The sequence below is a fragment of the Littorina saxatilis genome, linkage group LG9 (assembly GCF_037325665.1).
Source record: "Littorina saxatilis isolate snail1 linkage group LG9, US_GU_Lsax_2.0, whole genome shotgun sequence".
NCBI classification, from domain to species: domain Eukaryota; kingdom Metazoa; phylum Mollusca; class Gastropoda; order Littorinimorpha; family Littorinidae; genus Littorina; species Littorina saxatilis.
Genome location: NC_090253.1, coordinates 3,309,610 through 3,328,653, shown reverse-complemented (window position 1 = coordinate 3,328,653; position 19,044 = coordinate 3,309,610). Strand labels below are relative to the sequence as shown.

At 42.5% G+C, this 19,044-nt stretch overlaps 1 protein-coding gene across 1 annotated transcript in view; it reads left to right on the top strand.

Moving 5' to 3' along the window:
- LOC138975082 (nitric oxide synthase-like) overlaps window positions 1-19,044 on the top strand; it is a gene marked incomplete in the record, with an annotated part of 233,429 nt that overhangs the window by 190,654 nt on the left and 23,731 nt on the right. The window contains 9 exon segments of the mRNA XM_070347731.1: window positions 3,810-3,911; window positions 5,802-5,996; window positions 6,414-6,511; window positions 12,319-12,463; window positions 12,891-12,995; window positions 14,214-14,263; window positions 15,327-15,455; window positions 16,060-16,234; window positions 17,748-17,971. Coding sequence (XP_070203832.1) covers window positions 3,810-3,911; window positions 5,802-5,996; window positions 6,414-6,511; window positions 12,319-12,463; window positions 12,891-12,995; window positions 14,214-14,263; window positions 15,327-15,455; window positions 16,060-16,234; window positions 17,748-17,971 — 1,223 coding nt within the window.

Here is a 19,044-nt window from a genome sequence, read left to right as displayed (position 1 = left end):
CTCTCTCTCTCTCTCTCTCTCTCTCTCTCTCTCTCTCTCTCTCTCTCTCTCTCTCTCTCTCTCTCTCTAGCTCGAGAGAGAGAGAGAGCTAAAAAGACAGAGTGAGAGAGAAACAGAGAGAAACAGTCAGACAGGAAGACAGAGCGAGAAAGGGAGAGAGAGATAAATAGAGAAAGAAAGAGAGAGAGAGAGAGATAAATAGAGAAAGAAAGAGAGAGAGAGAGAGAGAGAGATAGAGAGAGAGAGAATTGAATTGAATTGAATTGAATTGAACTTTATTTAACAAGGATTAAGATTTAACGCTACGCCTTTTCTTACAATCTGTCCTTGGGACGCACAGACACACAATGATAAAATTGAAAAATTAAAAATTAAAAAGTTAAAAAGTTTACCAACAAAAGGAGGTCAGAAAACTTCAGCACGTGATGATAAAGATGACGATGATGATGATGATGATGATGATGATGATGATGATGATGATGATGATGAAGATGAGGCATGAAGAGCATACATAATTATGTGGTTATTCATAAAATCAAATGCATACTATGCAAGTAATTATAAGTACAAGCTGGTAGAAATCGAACATGTAGCAAGAGAGAGAGAGAGAGAGAGAGAGAGAGAGAGAGAGAGACAGAGAGACAGAGAGACAGAGAGAGACAGAGAGAGACAGAGAGAGAGACAGAGAGAGAGAGAGAGAGAGCATACGGATTCTGTAATAATTGTTTATGCTGAAGCGCTATTTAAACATTTAGAGAGGGAGAGTGATGGAAAGATCTTAATAATTATTGTCAAACATTTCCTCGACGCTGAAAACAGAATACTGATTTGTTGTCTGTTCTGTTGTTCTGTTCCTTGAATCTTTCTTTTTTTGTTGCCAGACCTTTACACTCTTCATGCTCTTTAAAGCTGAAACGAAACAAGACTTCTTGAAGGCTGTGGCCACGCATGTGTCCTTTTTATTTGTAATTAACAGATCTCCTCACAAAGCATGATTCATTAGTAAAATCCCTGCATTTGTGTTTCACACATCGAGCGATTTGTGGTGAGAGAAAAAATCCATACATTTTCCCTCAAGCTTTCAAGGGCGCCTCGTTCCGACATAAATACCGAAACGACAGCGATAAAGGGAGGCAACTGGAGGACCGGAAGAGCAAACATGCTTTCCTCCCCTTGAAGTGCTCAGCGCCACAAGGGCGGCAATTCACTTCCGGCGCGCGGTGGAGAGCCAAACGATGAGAGTGATGTTGACTCGAACCAATCGAATCAAGTTATTCCCAGAGCGTGATTTTTGAGTGGGATATTTGGGGGAAATATGGTGTGGAATGTGGAACACTTTTGCTTCTGTTGATGTAATGTTTTGACATTTTTTGACCCCCTGTCAAAGAAAGCATTATTTTGTGTCGTATTCGTTTCTGTTTTTGTCGCGCCCAAGACAGTAATTTCATTTGATATTTTCTTTTTTAACCTCTGTTTCTGGCTAGGTTTTGTTTTAATCTTAACTCTTGACATTTCCCGACCTCATCAATTCCGTTCTGGCCAATCGTTTGAATCCATTATGTGTTCTACTTATATTTTTAGCATTTCGATTCAGTGTTCCACGTATTTTTGTCATATTTTTGATTCGTTACTGTTATAATTAAAGGCACATTAAGCCTCCCGTAAACCATCACAGATACGGTCAGGCTTTTACACACAGTACAAACACCCTTTCATTTAAACACTCACCGATTGAGAACATCATAGGTGCCCTCCGTAAAGAGCGAACAATTTTCAAAGAATTTATTTTTGCGTGGTTTATCTTACCCCTGAGCCATCGTGAACCCGTGTGATCCAGTTTCCCTTTTTCACAATGTAGTCGTCAGTTAGTCATTTGAATGCGACTCGATGTCAGCTTATCTACAATAGCACGTTTTTATGCACGAAACAAACGGCTGTGGTTCACAAGAACTCTAGCGATGGCTTTTGACTGTTGAGAGGAACGGCGAAATGCATAAACCGTCGTCTGCTACGACCCTTGCGTGACCCTGCTTCCGGGCTTTTCTTTTTTCAAACTTTCACAACTTCGAATTGTACTGATCTTGTCTTGATGAAAAAAGAATTCTTTTGTAAGAATGTTTGTGTAACAAGCTGTCAATTCATTATTTAGATTTTAAAAGTTAGGTCTAGCGCAAAAACGCACCACGGTCCAAAAACATTCTGATAATCATCGATCCACGGCTATTGCCAGTTTACATCGATAGAATGAGACCCGAAGGAAAGTAACTAATTTTTGACCTGAGTTCAGGATGGGTCCAAAAAGTGTTCGAGACAATGTGCAAAATTAATTCTTTAAAAATTGCTCGCTCTTTACGTAGGGCACCTAGGATGTTCCCGTTTGGTGAGCGTTCAAATGGAAGCGTGTTTGTACTGTGTGTAACAGCCTGAAAGTATCTGTGATGGTTTACGGGAGGCTTACTGTCCGGGCGTGATTTCCTGCATTGAATATTCATAACAGCCGTCCAGCACCAAAACGAGGCGCCATTGTTGTAGAGGAACAAGTCCACGAAAAAAAAATCTTTGAAAATTTCTCACGCTCGACAGAAAGCAGCCAGGATGTTCCCGTTCGGTGTACTGAATGTAGACGCTCGGGGGGGCTCTGTGATGGTTTACGGGAGGTTTACTGTGCCTTTAAGATTATAAGGACAGTCGCAAATATGATATTTCGGCCTTGCTGCTTGGGCTTCTACAATGAACGAGGCCTCTATTTATTTTTGCAAACGTTCAGAGCACAATTCTTTGGTCTGTTTTTGTCAGTTTTTGTGTCGGTCTAGCTAATGACATAACATTTTATTAATTTCTCCCTAGCTGGTTTGTCTGTTTGTCTGTCTTTCTGTCTGTCCGTCTGTCTGCCTAAGCGATTGTCTTTCTGCATAATCATGCGTCTTTTTGTCATTCAGTTTATCTACCTGCCCCTCTGCCTGTTTACATTCAAAAGAGATGTTAATCCTCGCTGTCGATGTTAAATTTGAGCGAGATTATACACCATTACTTCTGATAACCTACAAACGATCATTACTATAGCGACCATTAAGACAAGACTCGTCTTTTCAAATTATCTGAGGCGGTGCTGCGTTTGACAAGCATTCGGCATTACTAATTGGTTTCCGAAGCGTGCTTAAAGGCACAGTCTTTTCAGTGTTAATTAATGATTCCGCTCACCATCTGAAATATCAGAGCCAGATTTTTTTAATAAGGCCACCAAAAAAATAGTCTGTTTACGGTAACATGGGCAAAAAAATAGGGTCGGTAGGTCGGGATTTTTTTTTCTCCAAAAAAACATATTTTTCAGTTATTTTGCAAAAAAACAAAGACTTTTTTTTTCCCAAATGCCAAAAACAAGTCTAGGGTCGCGCGAAAAAATAGGGTCGGTCGGGATACTGTAAACAGACTATATTTGTTTTGGGCCTAAGATAGAACCATCCCTCTGCTATGACACCCACATAAACTCCAAAGCCTGTCTGCTTTCTGCATGTGAATAGTGGGGATGGCAACAACCCGATTCCGCCGTGTGTAAGGTTCAAGGTGTGTGTAAGGTTCAAGGTGTGGTTGATTTTGTTTATTGTTTGGTATATTCTCTACAACCTATAATATGCTATTATAGCCTTCCGGGGCAGTCCTTCTGAGTGAATCTTGAACGGTCGCTCTTTTCATTTTCAGGTTCAGTATGTGACGTAACTACCACGGGCCAAATTCGAGACTATGCCTTGGGAATTATTTCATGATTTAACTCCGTGTAACCGCAAGTGGATTGTGTTGTTTCATTGCAGAAAGTGGCAGTCAACATGGGCCTGGATGTCAGGAAGAGTTCCTCTCTGTGGAAAGATCGAGCCCTGGTTGAAGTCAACATTGCCGTTCTACACAGTTTTCAGGTACTGTTTCTGTCTGTCTTGGCTGGCTTGTCTGGCATGATGGTTGTCTGGCTGTGTTGCTGGTTTGTTGGCTCTCAGTGTGTCTGTCAGTCTGTCTGTCTGTCTGTCTGTCTGTCCGTCTCTCTATGTCACGTTTCAATATATCACTTAAGGTGATTATGAAACGGTTAGTTACTACTAACTAACTAACCACACCACGATCCACTCTCGCAGTCATACAATTTAATAGAGACAACAAAAGTATAAGTTTCAGACACCTCGCCACCTCCCTCGAGACTTCACTCAAAATATGTTCTTTTACGTTCACAAAACGTAAAAACCAATGGTCACTGACAAAATGCGAGTTAGAATATAGAAAATTATAGTAACACGCTGATCCCGTGTAAAGATAAGAAAATACGACTGTTCTGCTCCAAAAGTGCTAGTTCATGCAGGTGTCACACACCCCACGTCGTCACTACTCGAATATAATCACAGATAGCATAAATGACAACGGTGGTCAACGGGGTGCATAAGACATGGTGCACTTAGCTTTCTTTCGCCACTGGGTGGACGGCCTGTAATTAGTCTTTTAGCCTCCACAACTGCTCCGTCGAATGAAGTGCTGGTTAGGGTGGTGACGAAGCAGGGAACTGTGGAGGCATCAGGCGCCGCACCCAGTCGCTGTTTAGCTGGTTAGCCGGTTCGCTGGTTAGCTGGTTAGCCGGTTCGCTGGTTAGCCGGTGTGCTGGTTAGCGTGGTCCCGCAGAAGGCAGCCGAACAGAAGTTAGGAAAAGGCTGCAAACAGAAAGCATCGGTGCACTAAACATGTCAGCTACCCCTCACCCTCCACCTTTAAACATGTCATCTTTACATATCTCATCGAGCACGTGGGCCTGCACAAACGGACTTTCCACAACAACAAAACAGCCATTTTTCGTCCTTCTCTCCCTACCTGCAAAAACCATATACAGGTTAGTATTTTAGCGTCACAGAGAGCAAATTATGCGCTAACCTGGAAAGAACAACAGAGAGTATTTCATTCCACAAACACAGACTCGTCAACAGCGTTAAATAATGATTTATTACCTCAAACAGCCTATGAATGTAGCACTCTCATGGAAGCAAAACCCGCTTCCTCCCTGGAATGGCCTCTGTTCGTCAACAGTGACAACAACATCAAAAAAAAACCTTGCCGAATACTTATGCGAAGACCATCGCACGGCGAAGGAAGATTGACGACTCGTCCTCAGCGAACATGTGGCGGTGAGAAGGTGATATCTCGTTGAAGTTCCTCTAGAGTGCCCGAATATTCTATTCGGTGAAGACCCTCATACTCTAGAAACCGCTGTATCGATCCTTCTTCTTCTGCCGCTGAGTGTCAAGTGCCAAGTTACCGTGTCTCAGACAGACAACCTTGACAATAACACGTGACTGACATTGTCACATATCAAGTTCAGCTATCCACAATTCTGCCTCGCAAAGCAGAATTACCCCCGAAAAATCCGTGCGCCACAAAATCCGTGCTCTGCGCTCTCAGCAAAACTCTGCCGTATAGCCCCGACTCACGCACAGGCGCTTTCAGTCGCAATTGACCAAGAGAAGGCACCCCACTGAGTGACACTTTCTTGGTCTATGTCACTAGATCGTGACACTCTACGTCTGTGTATCTATGTGTCTGTGTCTGTGTGTCTGTCTGTCTGTCTGTCTGTCTGTCTGTCTGTCTGTCAATGTATCTCTGTGTTTGTCTGTTTGTGTGTATGTGTCTGTCTGTCTGAATATGTTGTCTTGTCTCTTGATTTTTTTCAATGGCTATTTTTTCTCTGTCTTAGTCCTTTCTATAATGCGCCTTGTCATCTAACTTTCACCACCTCTCAGTTCATTTGTGCTTGCATTATTTTCCTGTACCAGGCTTCAGGGGTGACCATCACAGACCACCACGCAGCCTCAGACTCCTTCATGAAACATCTGGAGAACGAGCAGAGGCTGAGGGGAGGTTGTCCTGCCGACTGGGTATGGATCGTACCCCCCATGAGCGGTTCCCTCACCCCCGTCTTTCACCAAGAGATGCTGCTCTACAAGCTCAAACCTTCCTATGAGTATCAGGTATGTTGATTTGGCTTAAAAAGCTTTTAAGACGATTTGAAGACTGTGTTCATACGAAACATGTGTTTTCATTGGTGCGATGCTTTGCCTTAGAATGTATAGTCTGGCTTGCAAAGCTTGTGAGACGATATGGTGTGGTAACTCGAAGCATTTTGTTCATTGGTGTGATGCTTTGCCTTGAAATCTTTAGGAATTCAACTAGCTTCCAAAGCGTGTGAGACGGCATGGTGTGTTTTTTCGAAACATTTTGTTCTTCGGTGTGATGTTTTACCTTGAAATCTTTAGGAATTCATCCGGCTTGCAAAGTTTTGAGACGGCATGGTGTGATACCTCGAAGCGTTTTGCTCCTTGCTGTTGTGCTTTGCTTTGGAATGTCGCTCGAATAGCCTGTAAGATGACCTGCGGATGGTGTTTCAGGAAGAGCCGTGGAAGACACACGTGTGGAAGAAGGATCGGGACAAGCCCAAGTCACAGGAACGATCCAAGAGGAAGTTTGGCTTCAGGGAGCTCGCCAGGTAAATTACTTTATGTTTCTTTGTCATTTTCTGAGTTGTTGTTTAATTTTGTGTGTGTGTTTTTGTGTGTGTGGTTTGTTTTCCATTGCCCCAAAAGGAATTTTGGCTTCAATGAATTCGCCAGGCATTGCACTGGTGTTTGTTATCTACTGCGATTTTGTTTATATTTGTGGGTTTTTTGTGGGTATTGGTTTGTGTTTTGTTTTGTTTCATTTGCCATACACATTTCATTTGTGCTTGGAGGGGGAAACGGGTTGAAGCGACTTAATGAAAAAAGAAAGGGAACGCCTACTTATGAAAGCCATGTGATTTTATGGTCTTCTTTGGCTTTGTGTGTGTGTTAGTTGATTAATTTATTTATTTGGTGTGTTTTTGTGTGTTTTAGATTGTATAGTCACATTTTCATTTTCAAAAGTATTCTATAATCTGTCATTGTGTCTACGAGTGTCGACGACTTTCAAAGAAGAACCCCAAATTCTGTGACAGAATATATATTTCAAATCCATGTCAATACCTGATTCAGCCCAGAAGATGGTAAGGAGACGGCAGAGCCTTTAAAGCAGAAGGTGCTGCAACCAGATCTTGACGGCATGATCACGATCACCACAAAGAGCCAAGGCTCAGGACGACCGTTGTAAGACTTGCCCACCTCAGCATAACCCAACAAGCTTGATTCCACGGAATCGTTAACCTGCGAAAACAACTGAGCTTTAACCCCCACAGGACAATTTATTAAAGGGTCGCGGAAGAGATGATTGTTAGAATCTGTACTTTTTAACTTTAGTACCCTTCCTGCTTTAGGGAAGACGGAAGTGATTATCTTAATGTGATGGTGGTTTTGTGTATATGCACTAAATGTTAACCTTAGAATGACTGATAACTCCAGGGCAAATAGCATATTCAAGGGACTGACGTCATTGAACCAACTAATGTCTTCTTGTTTTAAAGAAATGTCGATTGTAAAGTGGAAGACGTATTCGGTATTAGTGCTTATAACTCTAAAACATTAATTAACATTCGTTTATAATCGTATTTATGGGAATACGTGTAGCAACATTTTAGACATTCACAGTTCACCTGTTAAACACTAACCTTTTTGTCACCGTTTTATATGATTTTACCCAAGAAGATTGCTATTCATGCCGACTTTAATCATTTATTTAAATATCACGAAATAAATTGTCTGATTGTTGTTAGTCGGACAGTTTGCAATCATTTCGAAAGTGTTCAACTGCTAGTTAGTTGTTGCTTTGTGGGTCCAGCGGACCATATAGGCCAAATCAGGACCCCATGTGTGTTCTTACACAACCTGTAAATTATAATACCCTATGGTTAAAGTAATAATAATAATAATAATAATACAACATTCTTTTATAGCGCTGTTCACGGCCGAATGGCAGTCTCATGGCGCTTTACATTAGACATTAAAATTTAATATTTTACATATAAAAAGTTTTCTCGTAAGAAATAACATACAAGCATTAAAAACAATTCATAGACAACGACCACTTATAGTTATATAAGATAATCTAGAAAAATTGTTTTTAAAAAGATGAAAAAAACCCACGTAAGATAAGTAATAGACACATAGTTACACATAAAGTGTGGAAGTCTTTGTAACCAAGTGTAAAGCAAACATAGACAGTGTTTGTTTTCGTCACTCCATATGACTATATTCTCGAGGTTGTACAGCAATAACAATAAATGTACTTACCAAGGACACTTTATATTATTACTCATGACTCTGATATTGAAATAAGATTATGATTGGGTACTTTTGTATCACGACAGTGAAACGTTACATACATCTTAGAACAAGTATGATAAACAATGTCATTCCCAAAAGTGACAGATTCTTCCAGTATAAAGTAATTAAGCCTATGTCCACTTACATTCGCTCCTAAACCGCTTATACAGCCATCTGGACGCCCGTTGTAGGATCTGCCCACCTCAGCGTAACCAAACAAGCTTGATTCCACGGAATCGTTAACCTGCAGAAGTCTCCTCTTCACACACATCCCCTGCCTCACCATCGCCTCTCCCGAAGATGCCTCCATTGTGTCTTACGTGTTGCTCTGTCTCGCTGTCCGTCTCTACTGGCAAAAGGCTAATCCAGTGAAGCTTGTAATCATACATGTCTCATATCTCCCTTGCCACCAACCCTGCTTCTACGCTCCCCCCCCCCCCCCTTGCCCAAGTTGCTTCCATCGACTGTGTTCCTTCCCGCTTTGAATCAGTGCTTTTGATTGTGTTGAAAACGTATTCCGGCAACTCGATGATGGCGGTTTCAGCATCAGAATAGTAATTACAAACAAATATGCCAGGTGATACAGATACATCATTTATTTTGTCTTCCCTGCGATATTATCGTTAAGTAAAAACGAAATTCAAGACAATAATTGTAGACACTAAAAGCAAACTTCATACTGTTATTTACTAGTAAATATTGGCTTGTGTTGTTTTGCCAAAGGTTACTCCTGCCCTTATCGTTTCCAACGTTTTTGCCCTTACCCGCCACGATTTTCGTTTCTTGTCTGCGATTTTCTGGTTTAATTAGTTGCTTTAATTCTAAGAGTTTCCTTTTTTCTCTCTTTTTTTTTTATTTTTTTTTTTACAATATAAAGTAAGCTAGCAGGTTTTATAAACGCTAGGTTATTCCTCATATTTAACACTAAACTAGAAAATAATCTTTACCGTGTGATTCTTTTTCAGGAGGGTAAGAACACGTTTTTTATCAATCTTACGTTTGAGTTGTAAGGACGCTTTTTTTTTTTTTTAGCAGAAGAAGTTGTTCCATTTGTTTTATGTTTGTTTTATTGTTTCCACTTTTGCTTCAGAATTTCAGATGTTTACCTTTTTATATATATCCATATTTTAACTCGTGGGGAACACGGCGTAATCGTTATGATCATGCATGACAGTAAATTGTAAAGTTTTAGAATAGATGCGACAAAATGGCATTCATAAAAGGTAGACAAATAAACAACAACACAAACGTAGTTTCGACCGTAAGAACGGGGATTACTGATGAGCACACAGAAGCCCTGTACGCCGTAACCCGGCTGCAGACAACTGATGAGCACACAGAAGCCCTGTACGCCGTAACCCGGCTGCAGACAACTGATGAGCACACAGAAGCCCTGTACGCCGTAACCCGGCTGCAGACAACTGATGAGCACACAGAAGCCCTGTACGCCGTAACCCGGCTGCAGACAACTGATGAGCACACAGAAGCCCTGTACGCCGTAACCCGGCTGCAGACAACTGATGAGCACACAGAAGCCCTGTACGCCGTAACCCGGCTGCAGACAACTGATGAGCTCACAGAAGCCCTGTACGCCGTAACCCGGCTGCAGACAACTGATGAGCACACAGAAGCACTGTACGCCGTAACCCGGCTGCAGACAACTGATGAGAACACAGAATCCCTGTACGCCGTAACCCGGCTGCAGACAACTGATGAGCACACAGAAGCCCTGTACGCCGTAACCCGGCTGCAGACAACTGATGAGCACACAGAAGCCCTGTACGCCGTAACCCGGCTGCAGACACTCACTTTGCGAATGTAAATCCTATAACAATATTAGTCAAACGTTCTTACACAAACTCCAATGATGCTAAACAGCGTAGGAATCATATTTTACCCTTTCCGATCTTTCTTGCCACAGGGATAGCGACAGATTCACAACCACTTTCACCTGGAGGGAAAAAAAACAAGAAGCGATTACGTCCCTTGGTTTTAACAATGACGTAATAATAGACCGATTTGACGCGTCTTGTCTAAAGGAACCGGAAGTTTGTGTTCCCCAAACAAGGGAGACAGCCGAAACTACGAAACTAATAATGGCGGCCACCATGGGCTAAGTCCCAAACCATACAATAAGTCGTCAATAGACTAAGTTCGGAAATAACTCTGTCGGCTTTGTATCGGTTGTGAAAGAGTAAATACTCTTGCTTTTAGTGAATTAAACTTTGCCACGTGACATTATAGGCCAGTCATTAGCGAGGGGTGTGTCTGAAACACGTGACATTATAGGCCAGTCATTAGCGAGGGGTGTGTCTGAAACACGTGACATTATAGGCCAGTCATTAGCGAGGGGTGTGTCTGAAACACGCGGACAAGGAGCACGTGTGGAAATCCTGCCTCAATAAAAAAAAGAATATACACTCTTTTACAAGCCCAACACTCCTGACCAAGTTGTTTCCGGAGTTCGTCTATTGTTGTCCTTGTTCGTTCTATTGTTGTCCTTGTTCGTTCTATTGTTGTCCTTGTTCGTTCTATTGTTGTCCTTGTTCGTTCTATTGTTGTCCTTGTTCGTTCTATTGTTGTCCTTGTTCGTGCGCGCACGTCACGCCGACGGATGTTACGCCGATTGGGCATAAAGGCGCGCACGTCACGCCGACGGATGTTACGCCGATTGGGCATAAAGGCGCGCACGTCACGCCGACGGATGTTACGCCGATTGGGCATAAAGGCGCGCACGTCACGCCGACGGATGTTACGCCGATTGGGCATAAAGGCGCGCACGTCACGCCGACGGATGCTACGCCGATTGGGCATAAAGGCGCGCACGTCACGCCGACGGATGTTACGCCGATTGGGCATAAAGGCGCGCACGTCACGCCGACGGATGTTACGCCGATTGGGCATAAAGGCGCGCACGTCACGCCGACGGATGTTACGCCGATTGGGCATAAAGGCGCGCACGTCACGCCGACGGATGTTACGCCGATTGGGCATAAAGGCGCGCACGTCACGCCGACGGATGCTACGCTGATTGGGCATAAAGGCGGTCCTTAATTCAGCCCGAAGTCGACTTCGCGAAGTCTTTTGTTTTTACCGAAAACTCAGTGCTACAGCTCCGTGAGGCCAGCTTCGCGAAGTCTTTTGTTTTTACCGAAAACTCAGTGCTACAGCTCCGTGAGGCCAGCTTCGCGAAGTCTTTTGTTTTTACCGAAAACTCAGTACTACAGCTCCGTGAGGCCAGCTTCGGGAAGTCTTTTGTTTTTACCGAAAACTCAGTACTACAGCTCCGTGAGGCCAGCTTCGGGAAGTCTTTTGTTTTTACCGAAAACTCAGTACTACAGCTCCGTGAGGCCAGCTTCGGGAAGTCTTTTGTTTTTACCGAAAACTCAGTACTAAAGCTCCGTGAGGCCAGCTTCGCGAAGTCTTTTGTTTTTACCGAAAACTCAGTACTACAGCTCCGTGAGGCCAGCTTCGCGAAGTCTTTTGTTTTTACCGAAAACTCAGTACTACAGCTCCGTCAGGCCAGCTTCGGGAAGTCTTTTGTTTTTACCGAAAACTCAGTACTACAGCTCCGTGAGGCCAGCTTCGCGAAGTCTTTTGTTTTTACCGAAAACTCAGTACTACAGCTCCGTGAGGCCAGCTTCGGGAAGTCTTTTGTTTTTACCGAAAACTCAGTACTACAGCTCCGTGAGGCCAGCTTCGCGAAGAATACCTCGCGTAGACGACTTCGCCCAGTTAAGGACAGGCATAATTATCAACGTCCTCCTACCTGCTGGTTTGTCATGTTGTTATAATTCTATTTCCATCCTTAGGGTTGCCAAGTTATCGTACCTGCTTGTTTGTCGTTGTGTTATACTGCTATTTCCATCCTTAGGGTTGCCAAGTTATCGTACCTGCTTGTTTGTCATGTTGTTATAATTCTATTTCCATCCTTAGGGTTGCCAAGTTATCGTACCTGCTTGTTTGTCATGTTGTTATAATTCTATTTCCATCCTTGGGGTTGCCAAGTTATCGTACCTGCTTGTTTGTCATTGTGTTATAATTCTATTTCCATCCTTAGGGCGGTCAAGTTCTCGGCCAAGCTGATGGGCCGTGCGCTGGCCCGGCGAGTCAAGTGCACCATCATGTACGCCACAGAGACCGGCAAGTCTGAGCGATTCGCCACCACGCTCTGTGAGATCTTCAAACACGCCTTTGACGCCAGGGTAAGACCTGCCTGATTGTTTTTATATTTGTTTAAAAATCAAAGAAACGTGAAAAGTTAGTTACTGAAAAATGAATTCTGTTTCATAGACAACACAAAATATTCACTAGCAGGGGTACGTCGAACAAGTGACCTTTGAACTGAACGATTTCTTTTAAAGTTTCTCTTACGTAAAATAATAATGAAATATGATCTAAGTCAGGTGATAATGGCATTAATTGTTAACCATGTTGTTATCTTAAACATGTATTATTTTTAATTTTGGGGGAACGTGTATGACCATAAGCATTTTTCTTGTTGTCGTTCTATATGTTGTTTATGTGAAACGATTGTGTATAAAACAAGCTTAAAGCAAAGAGTGTTCCTAGTGTAGCAAATAATTCCCTGTAAATATGATCGCATAATAAATTCACCTTGAATGATTTCAGGTGGTGTGCATGGACTCGTATGACGTCATTCAGCTTGAACACGAGTCCCTGGTCCTTGTGGTCACCAGTACGTTTGGCAACGGTGACCCTCCGGAGAATGGGGAGGTCAGCTAACTTTTTGTATTTGTTTGGCCCCTAAAACAGAACAAAATAACATGTACGAGTATTCTAAAGCAACCCCTTGAACCCTGTAATAACTTATGATTTTTATGTCTGCATTCATATGTTCAATATTTGTTTACATTTTTAGTTTGGTTTCTAAGCACCAAAGGGGCAAAACCTTTATTAAACACTTGTGAAACATGAGAATACCGGAGAAATTCGATTAAAGAATTCAGATGAAAAATCATAAGCATTACAACCTTCCCAAAGCTGGGAGATGGTCTTCAAGGGAGACAATCAGCTTGCTGCAAGTCAATAAACAATTTACAGCGGTTGTTTCCCTTGTCAGAATTTTCATCCTTGTTGCTGTCATCAGAACCGGCGACGTGATACGGCAGTTAAAGGCACAGTAAGCCTCCCGTAAACCATCACAGATACTGTCAGGCTTTTACACACCATTTGAACGCTCACCGAACGGGAACATCCTAGGTGCCCTACGTAAAGAGCGAGCAATTTTCAAAGAATTAATTTTGCGGATTGTCTCCTCACACAATCGGACCGTGGTGCGTTTTGGCGCTAGACCTAACTTTTAAAATCTAAATAATAAATTGACAGCTTGTTACACAAACATTCTTAAATCATAAAAGAATTATTTTTTCATCAAGACAAGATCAGTACAATTCGAAGTTTTGAAAGTTTGAAAAAAGAAAGGCCCGGAAGCAGGGTCACGCAAGGTCGTGGTTCTCGTAGCAGACGACGGTTTATGCTATCGCCAGTTCCTCTGAACAGTCAAAAGCCATCTCAAGAGTTCTTGTAAACCACAGCCGTTTGTTTCGTGCATAGTCAGAGGTACATGATAACGTGCTATTGCAGATAAGCTCACAGCGAATTACAAACTGACGACAACATTGTGAAAAAGGAAAACTGGATCACACGGGTTCACGATGGCTCAGGGGTAAGATAAACCACGCAAAAATAAATTCTTTGAAAATTGCTCGCTCTTTACGGAGGGCACTTAGGATGTTCTCAGGCGGTGAGTTTTTTAAATGAAAGGGTGTTTGTACTGTGTGTAAAAGCCTAACAGTATCTGTGATGGTTTACGGGAGGTTTACTGTACCTTTAGGGGGAAGTATAGTTCTGATCTAGGATAGTAAAGTGTTATTTATATTATACCCCTGTGTGCAAATTTACGATTATGTAACTGGACTGATACTTTTGCAGGTGCTGGCGAAATCACTGTTTGAAATGAAACACCCAGAGAAATCAGGAAGGTAAGTCCGTAAGACCAATTCTACCCTTGAAACCTCTTCTACCCTTACAAGTTAGAATTTCAATTTATGCACAGCTTCATTTGTTTGTTTTGACTCCTTTTATTGAGGCTTGAGAGAGGTTCATAAGAAGGTGTGCCATATATACATGTAACGTGTTTGACTCCTTGTATTGAGGCTTGAGAGAGAGGTTCATAAGAAGGTGTGCCATATATACATGTAACGTGTTTGACTCCTTTTATTGAGGCTTGAGAGAGAGGTTGATAAGAAGGTGTGCCATATATACATGTAACGTGTTTGACTCCTTTTATTGAGGCTTGAGAGAGAGGTTCATAAGAAGGTGTGCCATACATGTAACGTGTTTGACTCCTTTTATTGAGGCTTGAGAGAGAGGTTCATAAGAAGGTGTGCCATATATACATGTAACGGGCCATCTAATAAAAAGTCTCAATCCAGCAGTTTCGTATCCCGGTAACAATCAGTCCTTTTTTATATCTGGCAAACAGACTTACAAACAAATACATGTGGGTATCTCTTCTTCACATTTTGTAATAGTTTTGATACGTTCCCTCCGCGGGAGCCTGCGACATATGTCTACTAACGCACACAAAAAGGAGACGACATAAAGTAATGGCAAGAATGACGCCACAAAAAGCTAAGAAAGCATGTCGTATCAAAACTGCGGTCAACAAGATGGCGTGTTTAATCAGAAGCGGGAGATCAACGAGTTGGTGGATCTGATCAATAGTGATTAATTACCACAGAGTTTGGTACTGGGTTCCGGACTGTCCCCTACCACCACCCTCCGTAATCAGGCGTACTTTTGGGTGTTCTTACTTCGTATGTTTTATTGTTTTATGGTTATGGTTGTCATATGTTGTTTGGTTGTTTTAAGAGCAGATGAACCACACTTTTCCATCCATTATTTAATTGTTTGGACAATAAATTATCTTATCTTATGTCTCCCATGTGCACATCTGCCTAATTTTGAAAGCCCCTCCATCACATACCAGCCGTGTATCATATCTAATTATCTTACATTAAATGAAAACCGTGTTGTTTTCAGCGCCAACTTCTCCTCGTCGTCCTACATCCGTATGAGCGTGTCCAGTGAGCATGGCGGTCACACTGACGACAAGGAGGCTAACGAGGACGACAATCTCACCATGGAGTCGGGGCCTCTCGGCAACGTCAGGTATGATATTCATGGTCGTTATGTGGCTATACAGGTAAACATAGATTAATCACAACGCGCCCCTGCCGGGTCATACCTAAGACTTTAACATTGGCAATCTAGTGGCTGCTCCGCCTGGCGTCTGGCATTATGGGGTTAGTGCTAGGACTGGTTGGTCCGGTGTCAGAATAATGTGACTGGGTGAGACATGAAGCCTGTGCTGCGACTTCTGTCTTGTGTGTGGCGCACGTTAAATGTCAAAGCGGCACCGCCCTGATATGGCCCTTCGTGGTCGGCTAGGCGTTAAGCAAACAAACAAAGAACGCGTTCCTGTCTCTGAAAATACCGGAAGCTACACATGTATTGTTGTGTGGTTATTTTTAGATATTATGTGTTTGCCCTTGGGTTGCGGGGGACTACCCACACTTCGCGGCATTTGAACACTGCATGAAAATGATACTAATAACATAGTTGTACAATTATTTTAACTCCATCGCTGTTGGATATTTTCAGGTATTACGTGTTTGCCCTGGAATAGCGGGCCTAACCACACTTCGCAGCGTTCGGACACTGACTAACATTGTTTAACAATTATCATAATTCTATCCCTGGTGGATATTTTCAGATATTCCGTGTTCGCCCTGGGGTCGCGGGCCTACCCCCACTTCGCGGCGTTCGGACATTACATGGACAAGATCCTGACGGAGCTGGGCGCGGAGTGCATCCACAACATCGTGGAGGGAGACGAGCTGTGTGGGCAGGAGGAGTCCTTCAGAAACTGGGCGGAGGCTGTCTTCAAGGTATTGTTACTGATTTTAGTACACGGTATGTTTGTAGGTGCAAGGAAGATTAGAGAAAAGCAGACCTGGGAACCCATACGATTTCGCCGTATTCTGTACCCTTGTTTAAAATACGACCAGTACGGTCGGTGGAAACAAAATACGACAAGAACAATTCTTAGGACTAGTTTTTTTTCTGTCTCTTTTTTTGATTAAAATAACTTTATAACTCTGCATTTGATCAATGATTACAGCTTTTGTCATTACACATTGGAAGAAGCATTTATTTTAAAGGTATTGAACTGCCAAAAGTCATCCCGGTTTTAGGACCCTCAAGCATTCCGCTAAACATAGTAATTACAGTGTTCTAGATGATCGAACGTGAAGCAAAGACCTGTACGCGTACGTGTAGATATTGCGTCACCCGTGACTCACTTTTTCTCTCTCTAATGTTCCTAATCATACGTTGTTTTGCTCCCACCAAGACTTCAGATCTTGGCAAACGCGTGACGTAAAAACTGGATTTTATGACGTTACCCGTACACGTTCCCGTACACGTGCTAAAAAGTGCCACATCTAGATTTTGCAAATAGGGGTCACCGGACATTGTAGGTAGAGCGTTGGTGGGGAGCTGCAATCTGAAGCGACCTATCTCTGATTTTTGCAGACGATCTCTCCAATCACCAATGTTTAACACAAAATCAGCAAACTCTCCTGTCACATAGAACGTCCATTGTATAGTGCAATGTTGAAATGAAGTTACCGGTCTGAAACATTTCGTCGTTTCTTCTGAGACAATCCTTGTTCTCTTATCATCTACAGATTTACCGCAGTCTTCACCACGCGAATTCCCAACAGAAGTCAGACTTTCGAACATACAATCTACGTAGGCAAGCATGATACGTCATAACGTCATATGATTCCTAAGATATTGACGTAATGCTAAGCATCCGGTTATCTTGAGTTTTCTCCGTAATACATGTCCGTGGGTTTTTCAATGTTCGGTTATTTCCGTGGCTTCATGCAGAAAGGGAACCGTCGTCTGCAATCAACGACATGGACCATTCTGCTTCTTGTTGCTGACAAAAACATGATTTTAACACAGAATTTAATGTCAGAATAGCTATATAAACGCTATTGTGTTTTCATCGTAGCAATAGGGTCCGATATTTAGACTCGAACAAGTATAATGCGACTCGTCTTCGACTCGTCGGCATTATACTTGTCTCGTCTAAATATCGGGCCCTATTGCTACGCTGAAAACACAATAGCTGTTATTAATACGATCAATCGGACCTATTATCAAGTTAGTGTATCAACTTTTGAACGAACTGCGCCCAGTAGTTTCCCAGCAATAAGCTGTTAAGTCGAGACACACACACACACACACAGCTCTGCTGGACCCTTGTACTAGCGTACTCGGGGATTAAGATTATTATATTTAAGATTGATTGTAAGGCGCTTAGAACTATTTTAGGATTTGCGCCAAATAAATACCCTTATTATTTTATTTAAAAATTTTTTTTTTTTACAGGACGCCTGCGAAACGTTCTGCTTGGGTGACGACATCAACATCACGGAGGCGACCGGCGCGCTGTCCAACACTGACCACAGCTGGACCCCCAACCGGTTCCGCATCACCCCCATCGACAACGGCAAGGACGCCGACGTGTGCAAGTCGTTGGCCACAATACACAGTAAGACGGTTCTCCCGTGCAGACTGATGGAGAGGACACAGCTACAGAGTAACGAGTCCAGGTAGGTGTGTCTTTTGCATTTTGGTTGGTTGGTTATTTGGTTGTTTGGTTGGACGGTGTTTTTTTTCTGGCTGGCTGTCTCTGTCTGTTTATCTCTCTCTCTCTCTCTCTCTCTCTCTCTCTCTCTCTCTTTCTGAATGTACCCCATTACTCTATATTCAGGCGTGACAGTGTGAGACCGCAGCAAACTGGCCTCGCCGCCTATGTACACGAATCGTTAGTTAATTACACTCACCGTAGACCTGATTTGGAAGCTGAGAATGTTGAGTGCCTGTGGCTTGAAATCAAAATTAATAAGTCTACCCCTCTGCTCGTGGGTTTCCTGTATAGGAACCCTGCTGCATTGTCAAACTGGACAGATGATTTTATCAACCTAATGGACAGTATCAAGAGCCAAAATAAGCCTATATTAATATTAGGCGACTTCAATATCGATTTGCATAAACCACAGACAGCTTGGTGCACAACTTTGTCCCTCTTTGGCCTTCAACAACTAGTTGAAACGTCAACAAGAATAACTGCATCAACAGCGACATTAATTGACCATATATACACGGATAACAAAACAATGGTTTCGAATGTTAATGTGGTTAATTCTGGCATTAGTGATCATTACGTGACTTGCTGCTCATGGAACTATATAATCCCAAAATGTCATAAAAAAGGACACACAACCATCGAATATCGGAGCTTTAAAAAATTTCACGAGTCTAAGTTTTTCATGGACTTATCTTCAGCTCCGTTCCATGATGTGTTTAATTGTACTGAGGCTGAGGAGGCGCTTAATTGTTTCTCACGTATACTCTACCCGATTGTTGACAAACATGCCCCTCTGAGGCAACACCGAGTAAAATCCCCTACATTACCACCATGGCTTACTCCTGAGATTGTAGAAGCTATGGCACTACGTGATTTTTTTAAGGAAAATCAAAGGAAATCAGAATTTAAAGCACAACGCAATAGAGTTACCGAGTTAGTACGCCAGGCTAAAAGTAATCATTTTCATAAATTGGTTGAAGACAAAAAAGATGTTGCCACGCTTTGGCAAGCCATAAATGAAGTGTTAGGTAAATC